Genomic DNA, 17288 nt, shown 5'->3' with positions numbered 1-17288 from the left:
AAAAGAATGAACACTTAATCTCTGCTAGTTCTTCTCACTATATTATTGCGAACTCTAATTAAAAATGGATTGCGTGAGGGTGATTGGATCTTGGAGCTACTACTAGCTAGGGCATTCCAAATTTGGTACTAATTCAAAGGAACCTCTTGGTTGTTTTACTCGCAATCTATAAATAGTAGGGGAATATATTGTTAAGCAGTACTGGACCACTAGCTAGCATGCAATCAGAAATTTATATATGTGTTCTCTTTGTGAGCCTCTACTTAAAGCTTCCCAGTGAAGTAGATGAGCACGACTTTTGTGAATGTCAAACAGATTTGGCAACACAATAAAAGGATATTGACATTATTTTTCAAACAATTTACAAAACACATGCATGGCATCATATATATATCAATTCCGTCTTTGCCCTAGACCTATTCTTATGACCGTAGCCAACATCCTATTCGTTAGAACTTTTTGAACCACATATGTCAACCAGAGTGTAGACTGCATCTTTGATAGAAGTATGACCTTCTCATATTTGTGGGTTCATCTTCTATTAGCTAGTGGTGCAGTCTCCAATATGGTCCATAAATGTGGTCTATATAACGTTACTCGTCCCTATCACTCATAACTACAGGTTGTAACGCAATTCATAATCTTGAAACATCCCTTGAGACTGGAGAACAGAAGTAGAATCCCAGGAGTTTGAGGATGCAGATTTGGCATCAAACTCATTAGCCCACCACACCAAGCTGTCCTTGGAGCCATTCATTTCCTTAAAACAATCAAATTCAGCTATTTGATCATCTTCCTGTTGTGGTGTGTAAGCAACAGATTTGTTACTAAGAATGTCACCAAATTCAGTTTGGAAGCTCGAATTAATCTGCTGATGATCATGAGTTCCTGCATCGTTCGAATGCTCCATACCATCGGCAGCTTTCGTCACCACAATAGTCGAGTCCACTTGATTGCTTGTGGAGATGTAAGCATGATATGCGGCGGCGTCCGAGGATGACATGCCATTCAAAGCATTCTCCAACTCATCCATATTCTTGGGGTTGCATAGTTTTGCATATTCTTCCTGAATTCTGATAGAAGCAGAAGTGGGTTGCAATTGTTCATAGAAATCACTTTTACTCTTATGCCCTTCAACTGTTTGATGAGGGCTTGAGAGAGCATGATGGTGCATCAGAGGGTTGTTACAGTTTTGATCATTCATGGATCGGAGGGTCTGGATCATCTTTTCTTGCAAAGGATGCAACTTGGGCCACAGTGCAGGAGTGTTGTAGAAAGAGAAAGGGTTTTGAAGGCTTTGAAGTTGCATATGGAGTTGGAGTCTTTCAAGGGCTGAGCTGCTTAAGGCATGTGCATCTTCAGCGTCCTTGAGGTGATCCTCAGTTTGATCAGACAGCGATCGATTGATGTTAGACTGTTTGCGCCTTCCGAGTAACTTTTTCTTCAATCGGGTGTTCCAGTAGTTCTTTATATCATTGTCTGTCCTTCCAGGTAATTGGGCAGCAATTATAGACCACCTAGAAGTAAAAGAATATGAGCATGTTAGATTCCAACAAGAAGAAACTAAGGAAACCCTAGGAAAGTGGATCAATGATCTGTATTGTACTATTGGACGAGATGCATAGGGTAGCAAGGAGTTATAATTAATTATTTCTATTGTGAAAGTATCATAGACAAGGGAAAAGAGACAACATATTGAGGTTAAAGTTTTATGGGTGAAATTAATTTTTACCTGCTTCCAATACTTATATAGAGGCTGCAGATGATGTTGTCTTCTTCTTCTGAGAATCCACCATGCTTGATGTTGGGCCTCAAGTAATTCAGCCATCTCAGCCTGCAACTTTTTCCACATCTTTTAAGCCCTGCAAGTTACGTACCCATCAAAAGGTCAAATTAAATGATGCTTTGAAATCTGTGTGCAAGTTTCTAAACAAAAATTAAGAACAGATTATTTATAGATGAGCATATATCTGTTTACCAATTTTCTGAGGAAGGGCAATCCAGTTGCCACCAGTACCATGCTCTTCTATATACGCCTTGAGTCTTGCATCTTCTTCAGGTGACCATGGTCCCTTCTTGACATTGGCCTTGTCGCAACACGGAGCTCGTCCCATCTTGATCGATCTCTTCTCCTTGTTCCTTTTTTTCCTTTTTAAGATCTACAAGGAAAGTGAGTACCAAAAGAAGGCTGTCTGAGATTGTTAAGAAAGAATGGGAAGGAAGACTAGGATTTATAGGTAGGAAGAGTGGATGATGTGATGCTTATGAGGACAAAAAAGTCAAATACCTCTACTCATCTATCCCTCTCCTCACTATTCAACCCCAATTTTCTTCTCTAGGGTTTGATCAAGATCTCTCTCTCTCTCTGTCTCTCTCTCTCTCTCTCTCTCTCTCTTCCTTTTTTGGATTAGTTCGATCATATATAATTAACAATGCATGCAACTGGACAAAGTACGACACAAGTTTCTTCTTTACCAATATTAAATTAAACTGCTTTTTTCCGCGATTAGTTGTTTATTATTTGAATCTGGTGAATCACAAGAAGCCACCATCCTATTATCCTTTGAAATGTTCCATTCTTAAGCCACCCTAGCTAACCTATATAGCTTTTCTGATATATTGTTAGATTAAACATATAAACAGTCTGCAGGAAAATGCTGCAGGCTGCAAAAAAAATTTCAATTTAATAAGGCATTTGGGATAAAATAATAAAATTGAACCAGTATAATTGTGGGGTTAAGGACCGTAATCACTGTGATTAAGCCGACTAATATGACCGAAATTGAGTGTAACTTTATAGAAACAATACCATGATTTTTGTTGGAAGTTTCTTCTAAATAATCACAGCTGACGACTTTGATTAGTCTGCAATCAAATATATAAAATCAGATATTTCTTGTAGTAACGGAAAACTAGGAAACTTCTGCAAGAACTTTGTCACAGACCTAAATGTGTTTACCTAAGCTGGTGTTGACAATGTTGGGAAATTAAGGCTAAACATTTCTCAATTAATGGGTACGAAAATGTTGGAAATAGTACTTTCATTTGTACTTCAGTTGAAAAGAAGAGAGCATTAATTGTTCATCTTGTTGCTTCTATACTTTATTGTTCTATCATCCAAATATGCACCTTTCTCGATCTATTTTCTGAAATATTCAGATTGCATTTCTCAAATATTTTTTTGTTGGGCCTGTTATACTATTTCTGAGATTAATCGGTAGTAATTATTGATGAAAAAACAAAAATACAAAGCTATGGTGTCGAATATGGGTAAATTTTCTCGAGTGACAAAATGCAACAACAAGTACTACTTATTAATATTACTGGTGGTATTTATCTGGTTACCAATTTTACTAGTACTGGTTATGACCAGCACAAATTGAAAGAACTGAAATTAAATTAAGAACATAGTAGGTGGAAGGTTCTAGTAAAAACATATTCAGGTAAAGTTGAATTGTATTCATTGTTATCCTTTAACACATTTCTCAATATTAGGCATTTCAAACTAGCTAGCCAGCTACCACACAGAGTAGTGATAACAAACTGATTGGAATTCAAACTCTTGCTGAGGAAAATAAGCTGTTATTAGATTTTCATAGTGACAAAGAAGCTGGTGCATAATCATATCCATCCCCTTTGACTTATAGACAAGGGGTTTCTCTCACTTGGATAGGGGCCGTAGGATTTATATTAAAGAACAGGAAAAAGGCAGTATTATAATAAACAAGAGAAAAAGAATTTTAAAAAAACGAAGAAAAAGGCATAGGGATTTCAAACCTTCTAAAATAAACACCACTGATTGACCTTGTTTATTACATACTTTAATGTGTTAATGACTTTCTTAATCAAGGTGGAGAAAGAGGGAGGTCCAGAACCCCAACCACGGAGAAATAACAAGAGGAAACTATCAAAATTCAAAAAGCAGTCCCTCAAAGTATTAATTTCTTAATCACCAAATGGACTCAGATCTTTGAGAGAAAGAAAACAAGCTTCTGCTTGTCTTTCTCTGGACTTCAGAATCTCTGCATTGACACTGCAATTCCATCCTCTAGCCAAAAAGAAAGAACGAGAAATTTTTTTCTAAAAAAAAAAAAAGAAAGAAAGAAAGAAAGGTTGCATTTCATCATCAAGAAGACCAACCCTCATCAAGACTATTGTAATAGAGCTGGTAATGGTGGTCCTAATAACAGGATAAACATGGACTCTGTGCTTAAATACATATATTAATACGGTATTATTGGTTGGTGCTAGCTAGCTCAATTGATTTCTTAAATATATTTTGAAATGAATTTGACTTGCTAGCTAGGCCCTCTTGCTCTAACAGAGTAACAATTATATGCATAAAAAGTTGATGGCACATACTAATTGACTTTTTGTTGGGTTATGAACTACGGATATTGCTTGCCTCCGTCTCTATAAGGAGATACTCTTCCCTCCTGCGAATCACAGTTTGACATATATGCAAAAATAATTCATCAGAAACAACAACAACAACAAAAAACTTATGCACACATGTCACACTGCTCTTAGCTAGAATGTAGGAGTTTCAACTTACATGGTAAGAAGGGAAGTATTTTCCATGAAGTTACGATACTCTTGTTGGGTTCAGTTACCAATGTTAATGGTGTACCCCACAGATATTGTCTTCCATATATGTATGGTGAGAAAGAAATCCAAGTTATACATAAATGTGCCAAAGTCCAATCAATATTCTGAATCCAAAGAGTACAAACTAATGGTTTCAACTTCTTCGACAGTTTTGAAGTCATTTCATTTTGCCCTATGCTAGTGCCCACATGATATGTAGAAATTTAGCATTTTTCTCAAAGTATGTTAATAAAACAATTTTTGTTCAGAAGTCAGAAAAGTGATCTATATAGATCTTCATTGTGTAATCTCTAGAGGTTGTTGTAGTGGTTATAAGTCCTGTCACCTCCTTATAAAATTCTTGTAACTATTTAACTTTCCATGGAGTTTGTTGTTTCATTTTGGTTTTAATTTAGACAATTATGATAGACATCATCAGACTAGTCATCTTGTACAGAGATAAATCTGCAGTAAATTAGGAAATTAAATTCAAGACTAATTCCAAGAGTACTTCTTGTGTATTGCACTCCAAGACGTTTAGATTTCCTTGTAATCTTAGGTTTCTTGTGTATCAAATCAAGTTCAAATTAATTAACCAGCAACAACTTGCTACCAGCTGCATACACAGTCTTAGCATTGTTTCATACTTCAGTAAATATCTTGAAAATTAGGAGTAGAAAACATTGGATGCTGGTTCTTAGGTAAATAGTAAGCATATTTGTGTTGCCCTTAACATATGTCACCCAGCTAGCAAATAGCTTTCAGTTTATTAAGAAGAATTAAGATAAGGGTGACTTTCAGTTAAAGCATGTATAAAGAATTGGAAGCTTGAGCTTTGTATAATACCTATATCGTCACAAGGGTTGACAAATTACGATGTGAAGGAGGACTTGCAATAACATAATTAACATCAAATGTATTTTCAATAATCCACAATGAGACAGCAAAGACCAATTGATTAAGCTTGACGAATGCCTTCGTAATTATAAATTATTGAAGCTGTTGCTATCTTTGAGTCCTCCATGCACTTTATGTAAAGTGTTGCGCAAAGACGCTACAAATGGACGCAGTTGCTGAGCTCATACCAGTCTCAAGTCTCTCTGCCCCATCCTTCAAGTCATCAACAATTGTCAAACTGTCCTTGTTATTGTTTTTTCAAATTTGACAGCAAAAGAACAGAACATAACAAGTTTCTTCTAGCACCTTGTTGAATATCCATCAAGCTCATTATTTACCACTGGTTAAGGGTAAGTACACTGGGGATTCGAACTTAGAATCTCTCCTGAGGTTGGGAGAAGAAATACCATTAGACTAATAGCTATTTGGTGACAATGATATCACATTAACATTTTCTATTTAGTCTAATAGCTATTTGGTGACAATGATATCACATTAACATTTTCTATTTTTTTCCTCTACTGCAAAGAACACACAAAAAAGGAAATGGGGATTCCGAGAATTGAACTCGGGACCTTTCGCTCCCTAAGCGAGCATCCTACCACTGGACTAAATCCCCTGAGTTAACTGTATGTTGCATAAAAAGCCTGAAATTGATGATAGGATGTGGTCCTCCAATTTTGGCAATTACCTCAACACCTCTGCAGTGAGCTACAATCCAAAAATTATCAGCAAAAAACGAGCAGTAGGTGTTGAATTTCCTTACTGCAATGCCATAAGGTAACTGCATATTATTGTCTGTTTTTTACTTCTTGTATGGACCATTGAGATTCACAGCTCCCAAGCTGGTGCTGTTGTACTGATTTTGTACCATCTATATCTTAGAAATATTACAATATCATGAAGTCAATTGGCACGTGCGAACTTTGACTTTATATACAAATAGTCTTTGGCATGTGTTAGGTACCGTACATGGCAGATAGTATTCTCCGGAGGGCCAAGGAGTTGGAAGTTGATGGTGTCACAGAATTTGACCCGATAGATTTTGTATATCAGAGAGAATAGAGAGTTGGTAATGCCAAGCCAATTTGCCCTACAACTTAGACTTGGATAGTTTAATCGTTTAGCCAAAACTCATATCAATGTCATATTTCTCAAACTCGAATATGAGCAAAATTTTATTCATCCAAGTCAACCAGGTTCTTAATTATCTTGATGAATCAAACTTGGGTGGGTATTGGGTAGTTGGTAGGGACAAGAATAAGTAACACAAATAAGAGTATAGATCTTAATCTCATACATTATTAATTTGCATTGGTCATGATGTTTTGGTAAAAGTGAAGATATTTTAGAATGTATATAATGGAGGAATATATATACATGTATTATACATATATCTATGGCTAGTCCTTGTTGATGGATCGTAATTATGTGTAGTAGGTACGAAATGCAATGATAACCCTTATGCTGACACTTGGTTCGATAATGACCAAGCTTTCTCAAATTGTCAACCAAAAGAAAAACAAAGCACAAAAGAAAGAGCAAACATGACTAGATCAATTGATTAAGACAGTGTGTCCATCCTCTTATACAAAGGAGGTATGTAAACTTATACTTTAATATATTTATTACAGCGTCACATAATAATATACAACTCAATTTGATTACCAAAGTATATATAGTTTTCGAAAATTTTGTTTAAACTTGATTAATAAGAATTGAGGGAGGGAGTTGGTTCTAATTATCATTAAAAGGAAACTTCTCATAAATTTAACAGTTATAACATGTTTGTGTACGGCTAATAGGGTCTAGCCTAGTAAAATCTTGACTTGCATATCAATGATCTCATGTTTGAATCTTTATGGTATGTTGATAGTGTGTGTAAGAAACCCCCCTCCTCGTTGTAGTTTATCGCTTATATTCAAAACATGTTTGTGTATGGGTGTAACATATAGCCTATATGGGAAGCACACAAGTGGGTGTAACACATAGCCTATAGCCCATATAAATTGCTCTCTCCTTCTGTGTAACGCAACTAAGCTCTTGTCATTTTGCACTTCTTTAATTACCTTCATATAGTAAAAATCCAAAGCAACAGATGGTGAGTGTCGCTCGAATTGAGTGAATCAAGTTATATTTTGTTGTATTAGTTTATGATCGTGTAGTTTTATAGTTTTATGGTTTTACTCTTGTTGACCGAAAATTGGCATAAACGGTTTGGTACCATTAGTAGAAAAAGATATCTAAAATTGTATCAGCTTTCTAATCCTAATACACTTTATCCTCCTCTGTTTGTTTATGTGTAGTAGAGGTGGGCACAATTCGGTCTGGTTTTATCGCACACCGGAATTGGAATTGGTACTATTGAACAGGTGTGGTTCGATTTGGTTTTGGTGAAAAAAAATTTATTAAACTGGACGGTCAGGTTTAAACAAGTTTCAGTACAGTATTCGATTTTCCCAATTTTGGATCTGATTTTTTTTTTATACAAATTTCAACTAAATTTTTATTTTTGGGCTAAAAAATTCATAAATGATCCAATTTCATACAAAGAGAGATGATCGAGCCTAAAAAGAAAGGTACTTTGAAGTTGGGTTTGGAAAAATATTAGTTATGGGATTAGAAATTTAGCATTGGATTTAAAATTTTTTTTTTTTTTAAAAAAAAATACACATATGATCTGGTCCAGTTCAGTTTGGTTTTGCAAGGTGTGAAATCGGCATCGAAACCGATTTAAACCGGTCTGATCTAGTTCAGTGTTGGTTTGTTGACTTTTTAGTCAACACGGTTTTTTTCTGGTTGTTTCAATTCCGTGCGGCTCAGTGTTCCGATTTTCTGATATGGATGCCCACCCCTAGTGTGTAGGCTCCTCGTGGCCAATTTTGAAGCGCACAAGTGGAAAAGGCCAAAACTTGTGCCTATATAAGGGCTCTCTCCATCACTCAAGTGCTGCCGGTTTTTTTTTTTTTTTTTTTTTTAATACAAGAGATATTAAAATAAAGGAATTCGAACCGCCTCTTGCAGGTCCTATCCATTTAATCAAATAAACTTTTCTTCTTTATGTCTTTCCTCCAAATTACATTGCCACATCCCAAAACCAATATAGACATAAAGGCTCATCACTTTCTAAAAGCTCACCTTGGCAAAAGTCTCTTAATTATAAAGTATTGAAGCTGTTGTTATCCTTGAGTCCTCCATGCACCTTATGTAAAGTAACGTACAAAGACTGCAGATAGCCGCAGATGCTGAGCTCGTCAGGCTCAACCCTCTATGCCCCATCTCCTTCAAGTCATCGGCAATTGTCAAACTCTCCTTGTCATAACAAGTTTTAGCCTTTTAGCACCCAAAATATTGTTGAATATCCATTAATTCCACTTGGTACCACGCATGGAGTTCTTGTTACAAAGTAACCCATGCTTCGTAGCTCTAATGACATTCATTTCTTTATAACTTAAGAATGGAAAGTTCGAAATTTGAAACTTTTCTAATATTGAAAAGTGAAATACCACTGAAACAACGAGTTAATGGGTAGCTAATAACTTCAGAAATATGCTATTAAATAAAATATAATCAATGAGTATTGGGGCCTGCTTCATAAGGCCATCTCCAATGCAAGGGGGGTAAACCTAAAATTTGGGATTTTAGCCCAAAAACTCTCCCAACGCACGTATAGGAGGCTAAATTATTACCCAGCTGATTTTTGAGGCGGAATTTGGGACCATTTAGCAGTCCAGGCAATAATTTTTGTGAGGCCTAAACTGAACCCACTTGAAGGAGCAGGCGCATCATAGCAAAAAGTCATCCACTTTCATTTATTAAAATTAGACACATGACATGCGCTGAAGCATTGACCGTTTGCATCCAATGGTTGTATTTGAACTTGCTCCATTTAGTTTTTTAATTATTATTTTCAACTGAAATAATTTTATGTTTGTTTTTTTACTATGCTCCTGCACTCATTCTCATTTTAAGTGAAATAATTTTATGTTTGTGAAATTTCAATTTTTTTTATGTATAAATGTGCAGAAAAATAAATCACAAAGTTATGCATAAAAATTAACTTTAAAAAAAAGTTAAATCGTTTCTAAACAATTTAATAAAGTTGTAAATTCAAATTTTGAGTCAGCAGGGTTTGGGGAAAAATCTATTTGAGTTCGGGCAATACTTGAATAGTTGTATTTTGGTAGGGAAAAATTTGAGTTTGAGTCCTCTAGGATTGAAGATGGCCTAACCATTTCACAATATTGACATGTGCCTGGCTCTTATATTTTGGCATATTTACATTTAACATTTTGCAGTTTTTTCACTACTGCAAAGATCATAACAAAGAAATGGGGATTCTGAGAATTGAACTCGGGACCTTTCGCTCCCTAAGCGAGCATCCTACCACTGGACTAAATCCCCTGAGTAGTCTGTAGGTTGCCAAAAAAAGATTCAAATTGATGATAGGATAGGATGTGGTCCTCCATTTTTGGCAATTAGCTCAACACCTTTGCAGTGAACTACAATCCAAATTTTATCAGCAGAAACCAGAGGCAGGTCTTTAGTTTCCGTACTGTAAAATGCTATAAATTATAAGTCTGTCACCGAGCAATAGATGGCTACATGAAAACATTTTTGCAACACCGCCCAAAACACCTCAAACATCTTAAGCCATTTAAATTTCAAAGGTCAATGCAAACAAAGATCGCCTAAATTGTCCAGTATTTGCCACTGTTCATGTCAAACAAAATGTTTTATAGTCCGGTGTACAAATTCGATCAAATATTCAGATACTTTATACATCTATGCTTTTATAGTTTCTACATAAAATACACTAAAGCCAGACTTTCATGATGTAAAGAGGTTCTTACAAATACTCATATGCTTTTCACATTCTAAGAGCCAAAGCATAAGCCTGACATATAAACAGATGTTCCTGGCTAGCGTACCCAGCAGAGGCCCAAAATAAAATAAAATAACGAACAACGAAATAGGTTCAATTGTGTAAAATTTGTAAGTATAATGCATCGTTATCCTCTCATGATATAGCTTTAATAACAATTAATTTATATACATGCCCTTCAAACGAGACCTTGGTTCAGCTTCGATCTCAGTACCGTTGTGATCTCAACCAAATTACTAAAACCTGTAAAAGACAGCCAAAGCAATTGCTTTATTACAGTGTCACAAAACAGTAATGGCATACAAGTGGAGTTGAAAAAGGAAAAATAAACTCACATTCTGGTCGTGCCATCATGGCTCTGGTTGGTGTATGATGAAGCCCCTTCCAGGCAAAAGCCACCCTAAAGTGCATTATCCGGCACTTCTCAAAGAGCATGACCATTTCACAGCAGTATACAAAGGGTACCTTAAATATGAACCAAGGCATAATATTACACTATTAGCCTTAATATACTTTTAAACCAGTGGTGTCCTTACACTGCAAAATCTATGCTTCAATTTATTTTCCTCTTTGGCTAAGTCCTGGCTAACATACAATGCAAGAAGTGAATCAACTGCATCAAGACTCGAATTATTTCACATTCATTGCAGCAGCCATATTCCTTAGCTTCTGAGAGATTTCAGAAAATGATGGCCTCTGAGAAGGCTCAGAGGCCCAACAACTTTCCATCAGAGATTTCCATTCGGGATCACACCAAGTGGGAATTTGAGGACGCAATGTGTTGTTCACAATTCCTCCTGCAAATACGACAAAGAAACAGATTGCAGAACAAAATTAAATATTGTGTATACTTGGCTGGAATGGTTCAAATTGTGGATGACATACGATAATGAATGCCTAGAAAAAATAGGCTGATTGAAAGCATGCAAGCAATTTAATTAAAAATCTTAAGCATGCCAACAGGACTTTGTAAGAGATGTTGTCGTATAATAAATCATGGACTAATGTCTGGATGGAGACAGCAAGATGACTGTAGTCAAACAATGCAAAATTGCCAATAGAAAAGGATAAGGACAGCTTTCTTTTTCCTCCTAAGCATATACACATACAATTTAGAGTTTACATGTTAGTCCGTGTAGTGTTAAACTTGTTACAACAGCAGTGTATAACGTATCAAAATGGACAGTGGAAAGAAAATATAATAGTGACTACAAGTCTGAGATGATATTACTACCAGGTCAGAGAAACAAAACAGGAAAACAAATTGCAAAGAATATAGTTGGTAAATAAGGTTAGAGTGTCAAACCAGCTCTAATATTTTATAATTGCCAAGGGTAAGTAAATAGTCTTAAATACTACAGAGCATTCTTTAAGAACAAATCAACATTCTTCAATTATTGTAACCCAAAAGCAATTGCTGAAAAGTCCAGCAACAAATGGAAAGCTACTTCGTAGTGTCAAGCAGTTGTATATATGAAGTGAGTTAAAAACAGAATTCAGCTAGAAGATATGAATCAAAATGTGATCCCATATGAGCTAGCATTAAACACAGATTATCTGTAGCTAAAGTTATAAGTAACTTCTCGGAGATTGATGTTGTTTTATTAAATAAATGATGACAGTGACCTCACCTTTTGAACAAAATGGAGGGAATCATATTATGGTAAAATAAGCAGAATATATGCCTACAAATTATTGGTTCTTACCAATTATAGAAGCACAATGCATATCCGTATATGGCTCATCCCCCGTAAGCAGTTCCCACATAACAATTCCAAACGAGTAAACATCAATCTACAACATTGAAAATGACAACACATGAAATAACACACTAAAGACTAATATACTAATCATTCTTCTGAGAGGACCAAAAACTTCTACATACGTGCCAAGGGTAGCATCACTTGCCTTTTCTGTTACCATGTTACTTTTCCCACTAAGAAGTTCAGGTGCCATCCAAGGCAAAGTTCCACGAACACCTCCAGACACTAAAGTGTGTTGTTTTACTTTCGATAATCCCAAATCACCAATCTAAAGAACATGCACATAATGTGAGTTCCCAACACAAAGCATGCTTAGAAAAAGTGTAATGGAGCTGGAAACTAAGAGTCGAGAGAAGGTGACAGATCTGTATTTAAATCAGCCAACCTTACATACAGGCCGCTGTGGATCTCTCATATTTACTAAAAGATTTTCACACTTTAAGTCAAAATGTACTATATTTCTCCCGTGCAGATACTCCATTCCAAATGCAGCATCCATAGCAATGATCAATCTTTTACGACGATCAATTGTTCTGATCAATGATAGAATGAAAAGATTTATCATATGCTTGAGCGAAGAATAAGACCTTCAAATATAGAAATTGAGAAGAGAACAGTAGAACAAATTAGAAATGTTGCTTCCTAGAAAATACACTAGATACCTGTCTTTTTTCTGCAAAAACTGTTTCAAAGATCCATTAACCATGAATTCGGTCACTGTTGCTAAAGACCCATCAGGACCGTCACGCACAATACCATAGAAAGAAACAACATTTGGGTGATGCAATGAACCAAGTATCAAAGCCTCCTTCCAGAAATCTGCAATCTGTCACAACAACAAAGAAAACCTTGTATTACATAGCCACAGATAATAATAATACACTGAATTAAATATTATTTCCGGAAGTATAATTTCTCTCTGGACAATTTCATTTCAATGACAAAAGTTCTAAAAAGTGAATAATATGTAATAACCATGATGACTACACCTATCATGCAGTCACTGTTTTTTTCCTCTCTGTGACACTAATTTGCAGGAACCAGAATATCATATAAAATGTCAGAACTAACAATATATCACACAAACCACAAACTGGGGAAGCAAGGCAGTGTTCTGTAATAGGTCAATAGCAACTGTAATAATCTAGATGGGAAGAGTGCTAAGATCCTACCAAGCGTTCTCTTTCTGATGGTCTCCCAGCAAAACAGCTGGATTTTATTCTCTTTATCGCTACATCAGACCCCTTCCACTTCCCATGAAAAACAGCCCCATAAGTTCCAGAACCCAATTCTCGAATCTCCTCTAGATCATCATTCTTTATTGTCTGTCCAAAGAACAATCATACAGTTTAAAGAAAACCACATGAAAGATCAAGACAAATAGTATGGGAAATAATGAGGATAAGCCAATGATGACTGTAGGATTTAAGAATTACATAAGATTGAAACAAACAGACCTGCAATCCTTTGGAAATAGCTTCTGCCTCAGCCTTTGTTGGCTCAATTTTGGAATTGTTCAGATAATCGTTATCAGAATCCAATTCCCCGTCTCCAGGAGTGTTCTATAACACAACAGTGCATTAAGAAGAGAAAACAGATAACTACAGAACAATTTCTCATTTTAGATATTTAACTCAGTTCTCACCACTCGTTCCAAATTGTTTGCAGCTGCTTCTTCGGCTATTGAACTATCCTTCTCAGGATCTCCACTTTCTTTAACATTGGCTTTCACCTCCTCAGCCTCCTCTAATGCAGCTCTTTTTACAGAAGCCATCAACTCAGGTATGAAACTCAAATGGCTAACAGAAAGCTTTGGAACTTCAGGAGTAGAATGATCATTGTCACTAGTTTTGACAACATCACCACTTACTTCAGTAAGCTTAGGGAAATTTGAATGTATCAACTCAGGAGATACCATTTCATAATTTTTATCGGAAAATTTGTTCTGACTTATACCCTGCATGTCAGAGTACTCTAGCTTCTCTAAAAGATTTACCTCCTTTTCTTCTCCAGGCAAACTTTCTCCCTCCAACCTCACAACTCCAGTAACGGGGTCTAAAGGAATAGCACAATTTAGCATATCAGGTGTGGGTTGAGTAGGGTCTGAAGGAAATGGAGGATGATTTTCCTGACCAAGTGTGTTTGGATTAAACTTCAAAGTGTGGCCATACGAATAGTCTGGAACAACTTTACCATCGAAACCTAACATTTGCTGCGAGGAGTCAGCCCAAATATTTTGATTGTCTACTGTAAGGCCAAACCTTGGACTATCCTCATGCCCGAGAAATCCTGGGTTAACACTACCATTCACTTGTGGAGCAGAATTGGATGCTTCGTAAGAGGGCGCAGCATGCATTGGGCTCTGAACATTTCTCCATACTGCAGGTCCAGGTACATGTCCATGAGACACTGGGTAAGGATTATCTCCTCCAAAGGCATAAGGAGGATTCCCATAACGAACCCCACGCTCTTCTGGGGGAGCAACGTGTACATGGGGTGGAGCAGGCACAGGTCGGTCATGAAACACTTCATTTCCAATTTCAGGTCCAACTCGCTGATGAACATAATTTGAAGAGACATGATGGCCATCAACCATATTACTAGGACCAAGAGGCAAATTCTTGCTGGGACCATCTACAATGTAGTGATCATTCAATTTCCCAGCTCCAGAGACATGTGGTCTTGCTTCCTCAGTCCGACAATTCAAATGATGATCTGGAATCCATCCTCTTTCATGATTTGGAGTCTCATTATAATGAGATGGAGGACCATTATTCTGTTCACTTGCGTATATCTCATGGTGCAACTTTGCATCTGAATTCATCATGAAACTTTCTCTATTTGGAGGACACTCAGTGCTTGGGTTAGCAACCTGGTGAAATCCATTCACCATGTTGGATTGCTCAAAATGTGGTTGGTTTCTCTGGAAATTCATCCGGCAATGCTCACAAATACTGTTTCCTTCGAGAACATTGGTTCCATGAAAGATGTTACCAGGAAAGCCAGACTTTTCACCAGATATAGCTCCACTTGGAAGCCACAAAACATTCTCAGTATATTGTGTTTGGTGTTCATATGCAGGCTGATGATTCAATGGCTGTCGTGCATATTCTTCAGGCATTCTATCTAAACATTTATCAGGTAAATCTGGAAATGGAATACGGTACCGTGCAGAGGAAGGAGAAGATGGAAATTCTGGCATTGGTCTTGGATCAAGATGCCCATGATGCCTAGGAGAATAGTATGCAGGACTCCAAGGAGCTTCCATTTCGTTATACCTCTGAGTAATCGGTTGATGGTGTTGCCCTGATCCTATATGAGGTATCTTGAGGTGATGCAAGTTATATTGAGGTGCGGACATATCACAACTTCTCTGAAGGCCACCCTCAAGACTTATTGGGCTAAAAAACTGTTCAGCTATATGGATATCATCAACTGGATTAATAAAAGGGGACTCAGGATGCTGCTTCCTAAAGTCGGAACCATCATTTAAATTATTGAGAGCATCGACATACCTCCTCTCATTATCCCTTTCATCTCCCTCATAGTGTGATGACCCATCTTGTTCCGGATGCGAAAACAGAAAAATCCTGAGCCTAGTGAAACCATCACCAGAGCCCAGCTTATCATACTCTTCCATCATATTAGTCACATCATCATCGTTCACAACCGATACAAGTGCGTCAAGATCTTCATCAGGTTGCTGGTACTTGAGCACTGCTGCCCCTTCATAAAGGTCCCTCATCTTGTTCATCAACTCCTCATACTTAATATCTCGTGGAACACTTACAATTCGTGTCTCTCCACCCACATACCGGAGCTTCCCATCTTGTGGGCGAGGCAATATACTACCCGAAAAGCTACATAGAAATTTAACACGTGGGCTCTCCTCATTCCAATTAGGGCTCGAAACAGCGGTGGAATTAGAACCAAAGTGAGGGGTAGCGGAAGGGCTATCCATCAAGTACACAGCTTGATAAGGGTGTTGCTGATCAATTGGGTTCTCAGACTCGCTCAAGCACGCAATTCCTTTATTACACATGAGTAACACTCACACCATATATATTTCAAATTTTGAAGATTTGAGCCGATAATTATAAGCATGTTCTTCAAGTTCACTAACCGAAATTGAGAAATCCTCCATTTATAACAACTCCATCAAAACCACACAAAACCATCATATTTCCGAACACCAATCACAGCCACCATCGAAACAATCACCAAAACCAAAATAATAAGATCAAAACAACCAAATTTCATCCAACAGCCTATCAAAATCACACCACCACACCCCAAAAGTCCCAAACTTTATCAAACTAGATCCAAATTGAATACCCAGATCAAAAATTTCCCACAGAAACAAGAATTGGGTACCTGAAAATGGTGAAACTGGGCAACCCCAGATGCTAAAACTCAATACCCAATCGAAAACAGAGCCCCAAGGAATCTTCTGTGCTACTTAGACGCGTCTTCAGCCCCCTCTGCCTTAGTTGCGAGCCTACGATCAATCAGAGCAAAGAGAGTTGGAGAGGCGTGGAAAGTAAGAGTAATTTAGGCTCTGTGAATGAGGTGAAGAAGATGATGGTGATGATGAAAGGGGAAGGAGATGAAGGTGAAGATGAAGGACCGCCATAGGCGTAGTGGCTTGGTTCGCTTGGCTTTGGGTCGCGTGATTCCAAGATGCGATGCCTGCTTGCCAGGTAGCGTGCCACGTGGCACCACCTGATTTTCGCGTTCTCCTCTAGCATCTTATTTATCTCCTCAGGAATTTGGGATATGCCTTGAGTTGAGCCTACATCACGTGCGCTGCAACCAGCGACATTGATTTTTCCCTTCCTCATTGCGTTGTGTTTTTTTTTTTTTTTTAGATTTAAATGTCTATTCTCTTTTAATACACTCGACAGTCTTAAACTATAAATGAAGAAAGATTTTTCACATACATTATCAACATATCATGAGATCCGAATATGAGACTATTGTTCTGCAATTTAAAGATTTTTTTAACTGCATTAGACTCTGTTGGCAAATAAAAACTTTGTAAAATTCTAATATTGTGAAGAAAAATCTTCTACATTTCATTGCAAATGTTCACATCCATTGATGTAAAAAGATTTCTATATCATGGAAGTGAAGTATTTGTTTGTTTCTTTGAGAGA

The 17288-nt window shown here is 37.0% G+C and overlaps 2 protein-coding genes and 2 non-coding genes across 5 annotated transcripts; all 4 read right to left on the bottom strand.

The window, feature by feature from the left end:
- Positions 1 to 616: 616 nt before the first annotated feature.
- On the bottom strand, positions 617 to 2114 carry LOC117615417 (transcription factor MYB36-like). Its single transcript, XM_034344497.1, has 3 exons — positions 1979 to 2114; positions 1733 to 1862; positions 617 to 1517 (listed from the first exon to the last, which is right to left on the bottom strand). The coding sequence occupies exons 1-3, from the start codon at positions 2112 to 2114 to the stop codon at positions 617 to 619; spliced, it is 1167 nt and encodes a 388-aa protein (XP_034200388.1).
- Positions 2115 to 6031: 3917 nt separating this feature from the next.
- On the bottom strand, positions 6032 to 6103 carry TRNAP-AGG. The gene has a single exon. It is a non-coding gene; the product is annotated as a tRNA-Pro (tRNA).
- A 3713-nt stretch (positions 6104 to 9816) lies between these two features.
- TRNAP-AGG lies at positions 9817 to 9888 on the bottom strand. Its single transcript has one exon. It is a non-coding gene; the product is annotated as a tRNA-Pro (tRNA).
- Positions 9889 to 10204: 316 nt separating this feature from the next.
- Positions 10205 to 16895, bottom strand: LOC117624804. 2 transcript variants are annotated; one of them, XM_034356263.1, is made up of 9 exons: positions 13778 to 16895; positions 13590 to 13694; positions 13305 to 13457; positions 12795 to 12958; positions 12518 to 12665; positions 12278 to 12400; positions 12076 to 12163; positions 10705 to 11166; positions 10205 to 10612 (listed from the first exon to the last, which is right to left on the bottom strand). In XM_034356263.1, the coding sequence occupies exons 1-8, from the start codon at positions 16172 to 16174 to the stop codon at positions 11000 to 11002; spliced, it is 3345 nt and encodes a 1114-aa protein (XP_034212154.1). In that variant the 5' UTR covers positions 16175 to 16895; the 3' UTR covers positions 10205 to 10612; positions 10705 to 10999. The 2 variants fall into 2 exon arrangements, with proteins under 2 accessions (XP_034212154.1, XP_034212162.1); XM_034356271.1 differs by lacking the exons at positions 10205 to 10612; positions 12278 to 12400; positions 12518 to 12665 and having other exon boundaries at positions 11054 to 11166; positions 13778 to 16861.
- Between the last annotated feature and the right edge of the window lie 393 nt (positions 16896 to 17288).

The sequence above is a fragment of the Prunus dulcis genome, chromosome 1 (genome assembly GCF_902201215.1).
Source record: "Prunus dulcis chromosome 1, ALMONDv2, whole genome shotgun sequence".
In the NCBI taxonomy this organism is placed as follows: Eukaryota; Viridiplantae; Streptophyta; class Magnoliopsida; order Rosales; family Rosaceae; genus Prunus; species Prunus dulcis.
The sequence above is the reverse complement of the archived record's forward strand: the minus strand, read 5'-3'. Positions and strand labels throughout refer to the sequence as shown.

Bases quoted from the DNA above. Each gene is read 5' to 3' on its own strand.
- LOC117624804 (XM_034356263.1), bottom strand. From the start codon at position 16,174: ATGTGTAATAAAGGAATTGCGTGCTTGAGCGAGTCTGAGAACCCAATT. The intron at 13,695-13,777 runs GTGAGAACTGAG...GTTGTGTTATAG, and splicing joins CAAACAATTTGGAACGAGTG to AACACTCCTGGAGACGGGGA. The intron at 13,458-13,589 runs GTCTGTTTGTTT...TTCTTTGGACAG, and splicing joins CTATTTCCAAAGGATTGCAG to ACAATAAAGAATGATGATCT.
- LOC117615417 (XM_034344497.1), bottom strand. From the start codon at position 2,114: ATGGGACGAGCTCCGTGTTGCGACAAGGCCAATGTCAAGAAGGGACCA. The intron at 1,863-1,978 runs GTAAACAGATAT...CGTAACTTGCAG, and splicing joins TGCCCTTCCTCAGAAAATTG to GGCTTAAAAGATGTGGAAAA. The intron at 1,518-1,732 runs GTAAAAATTAAT...TTTTACTTCTAG, and splicing joins TATATAAGTATTGGAAGCAG to GTGGTCTATAATTGCTGCCC.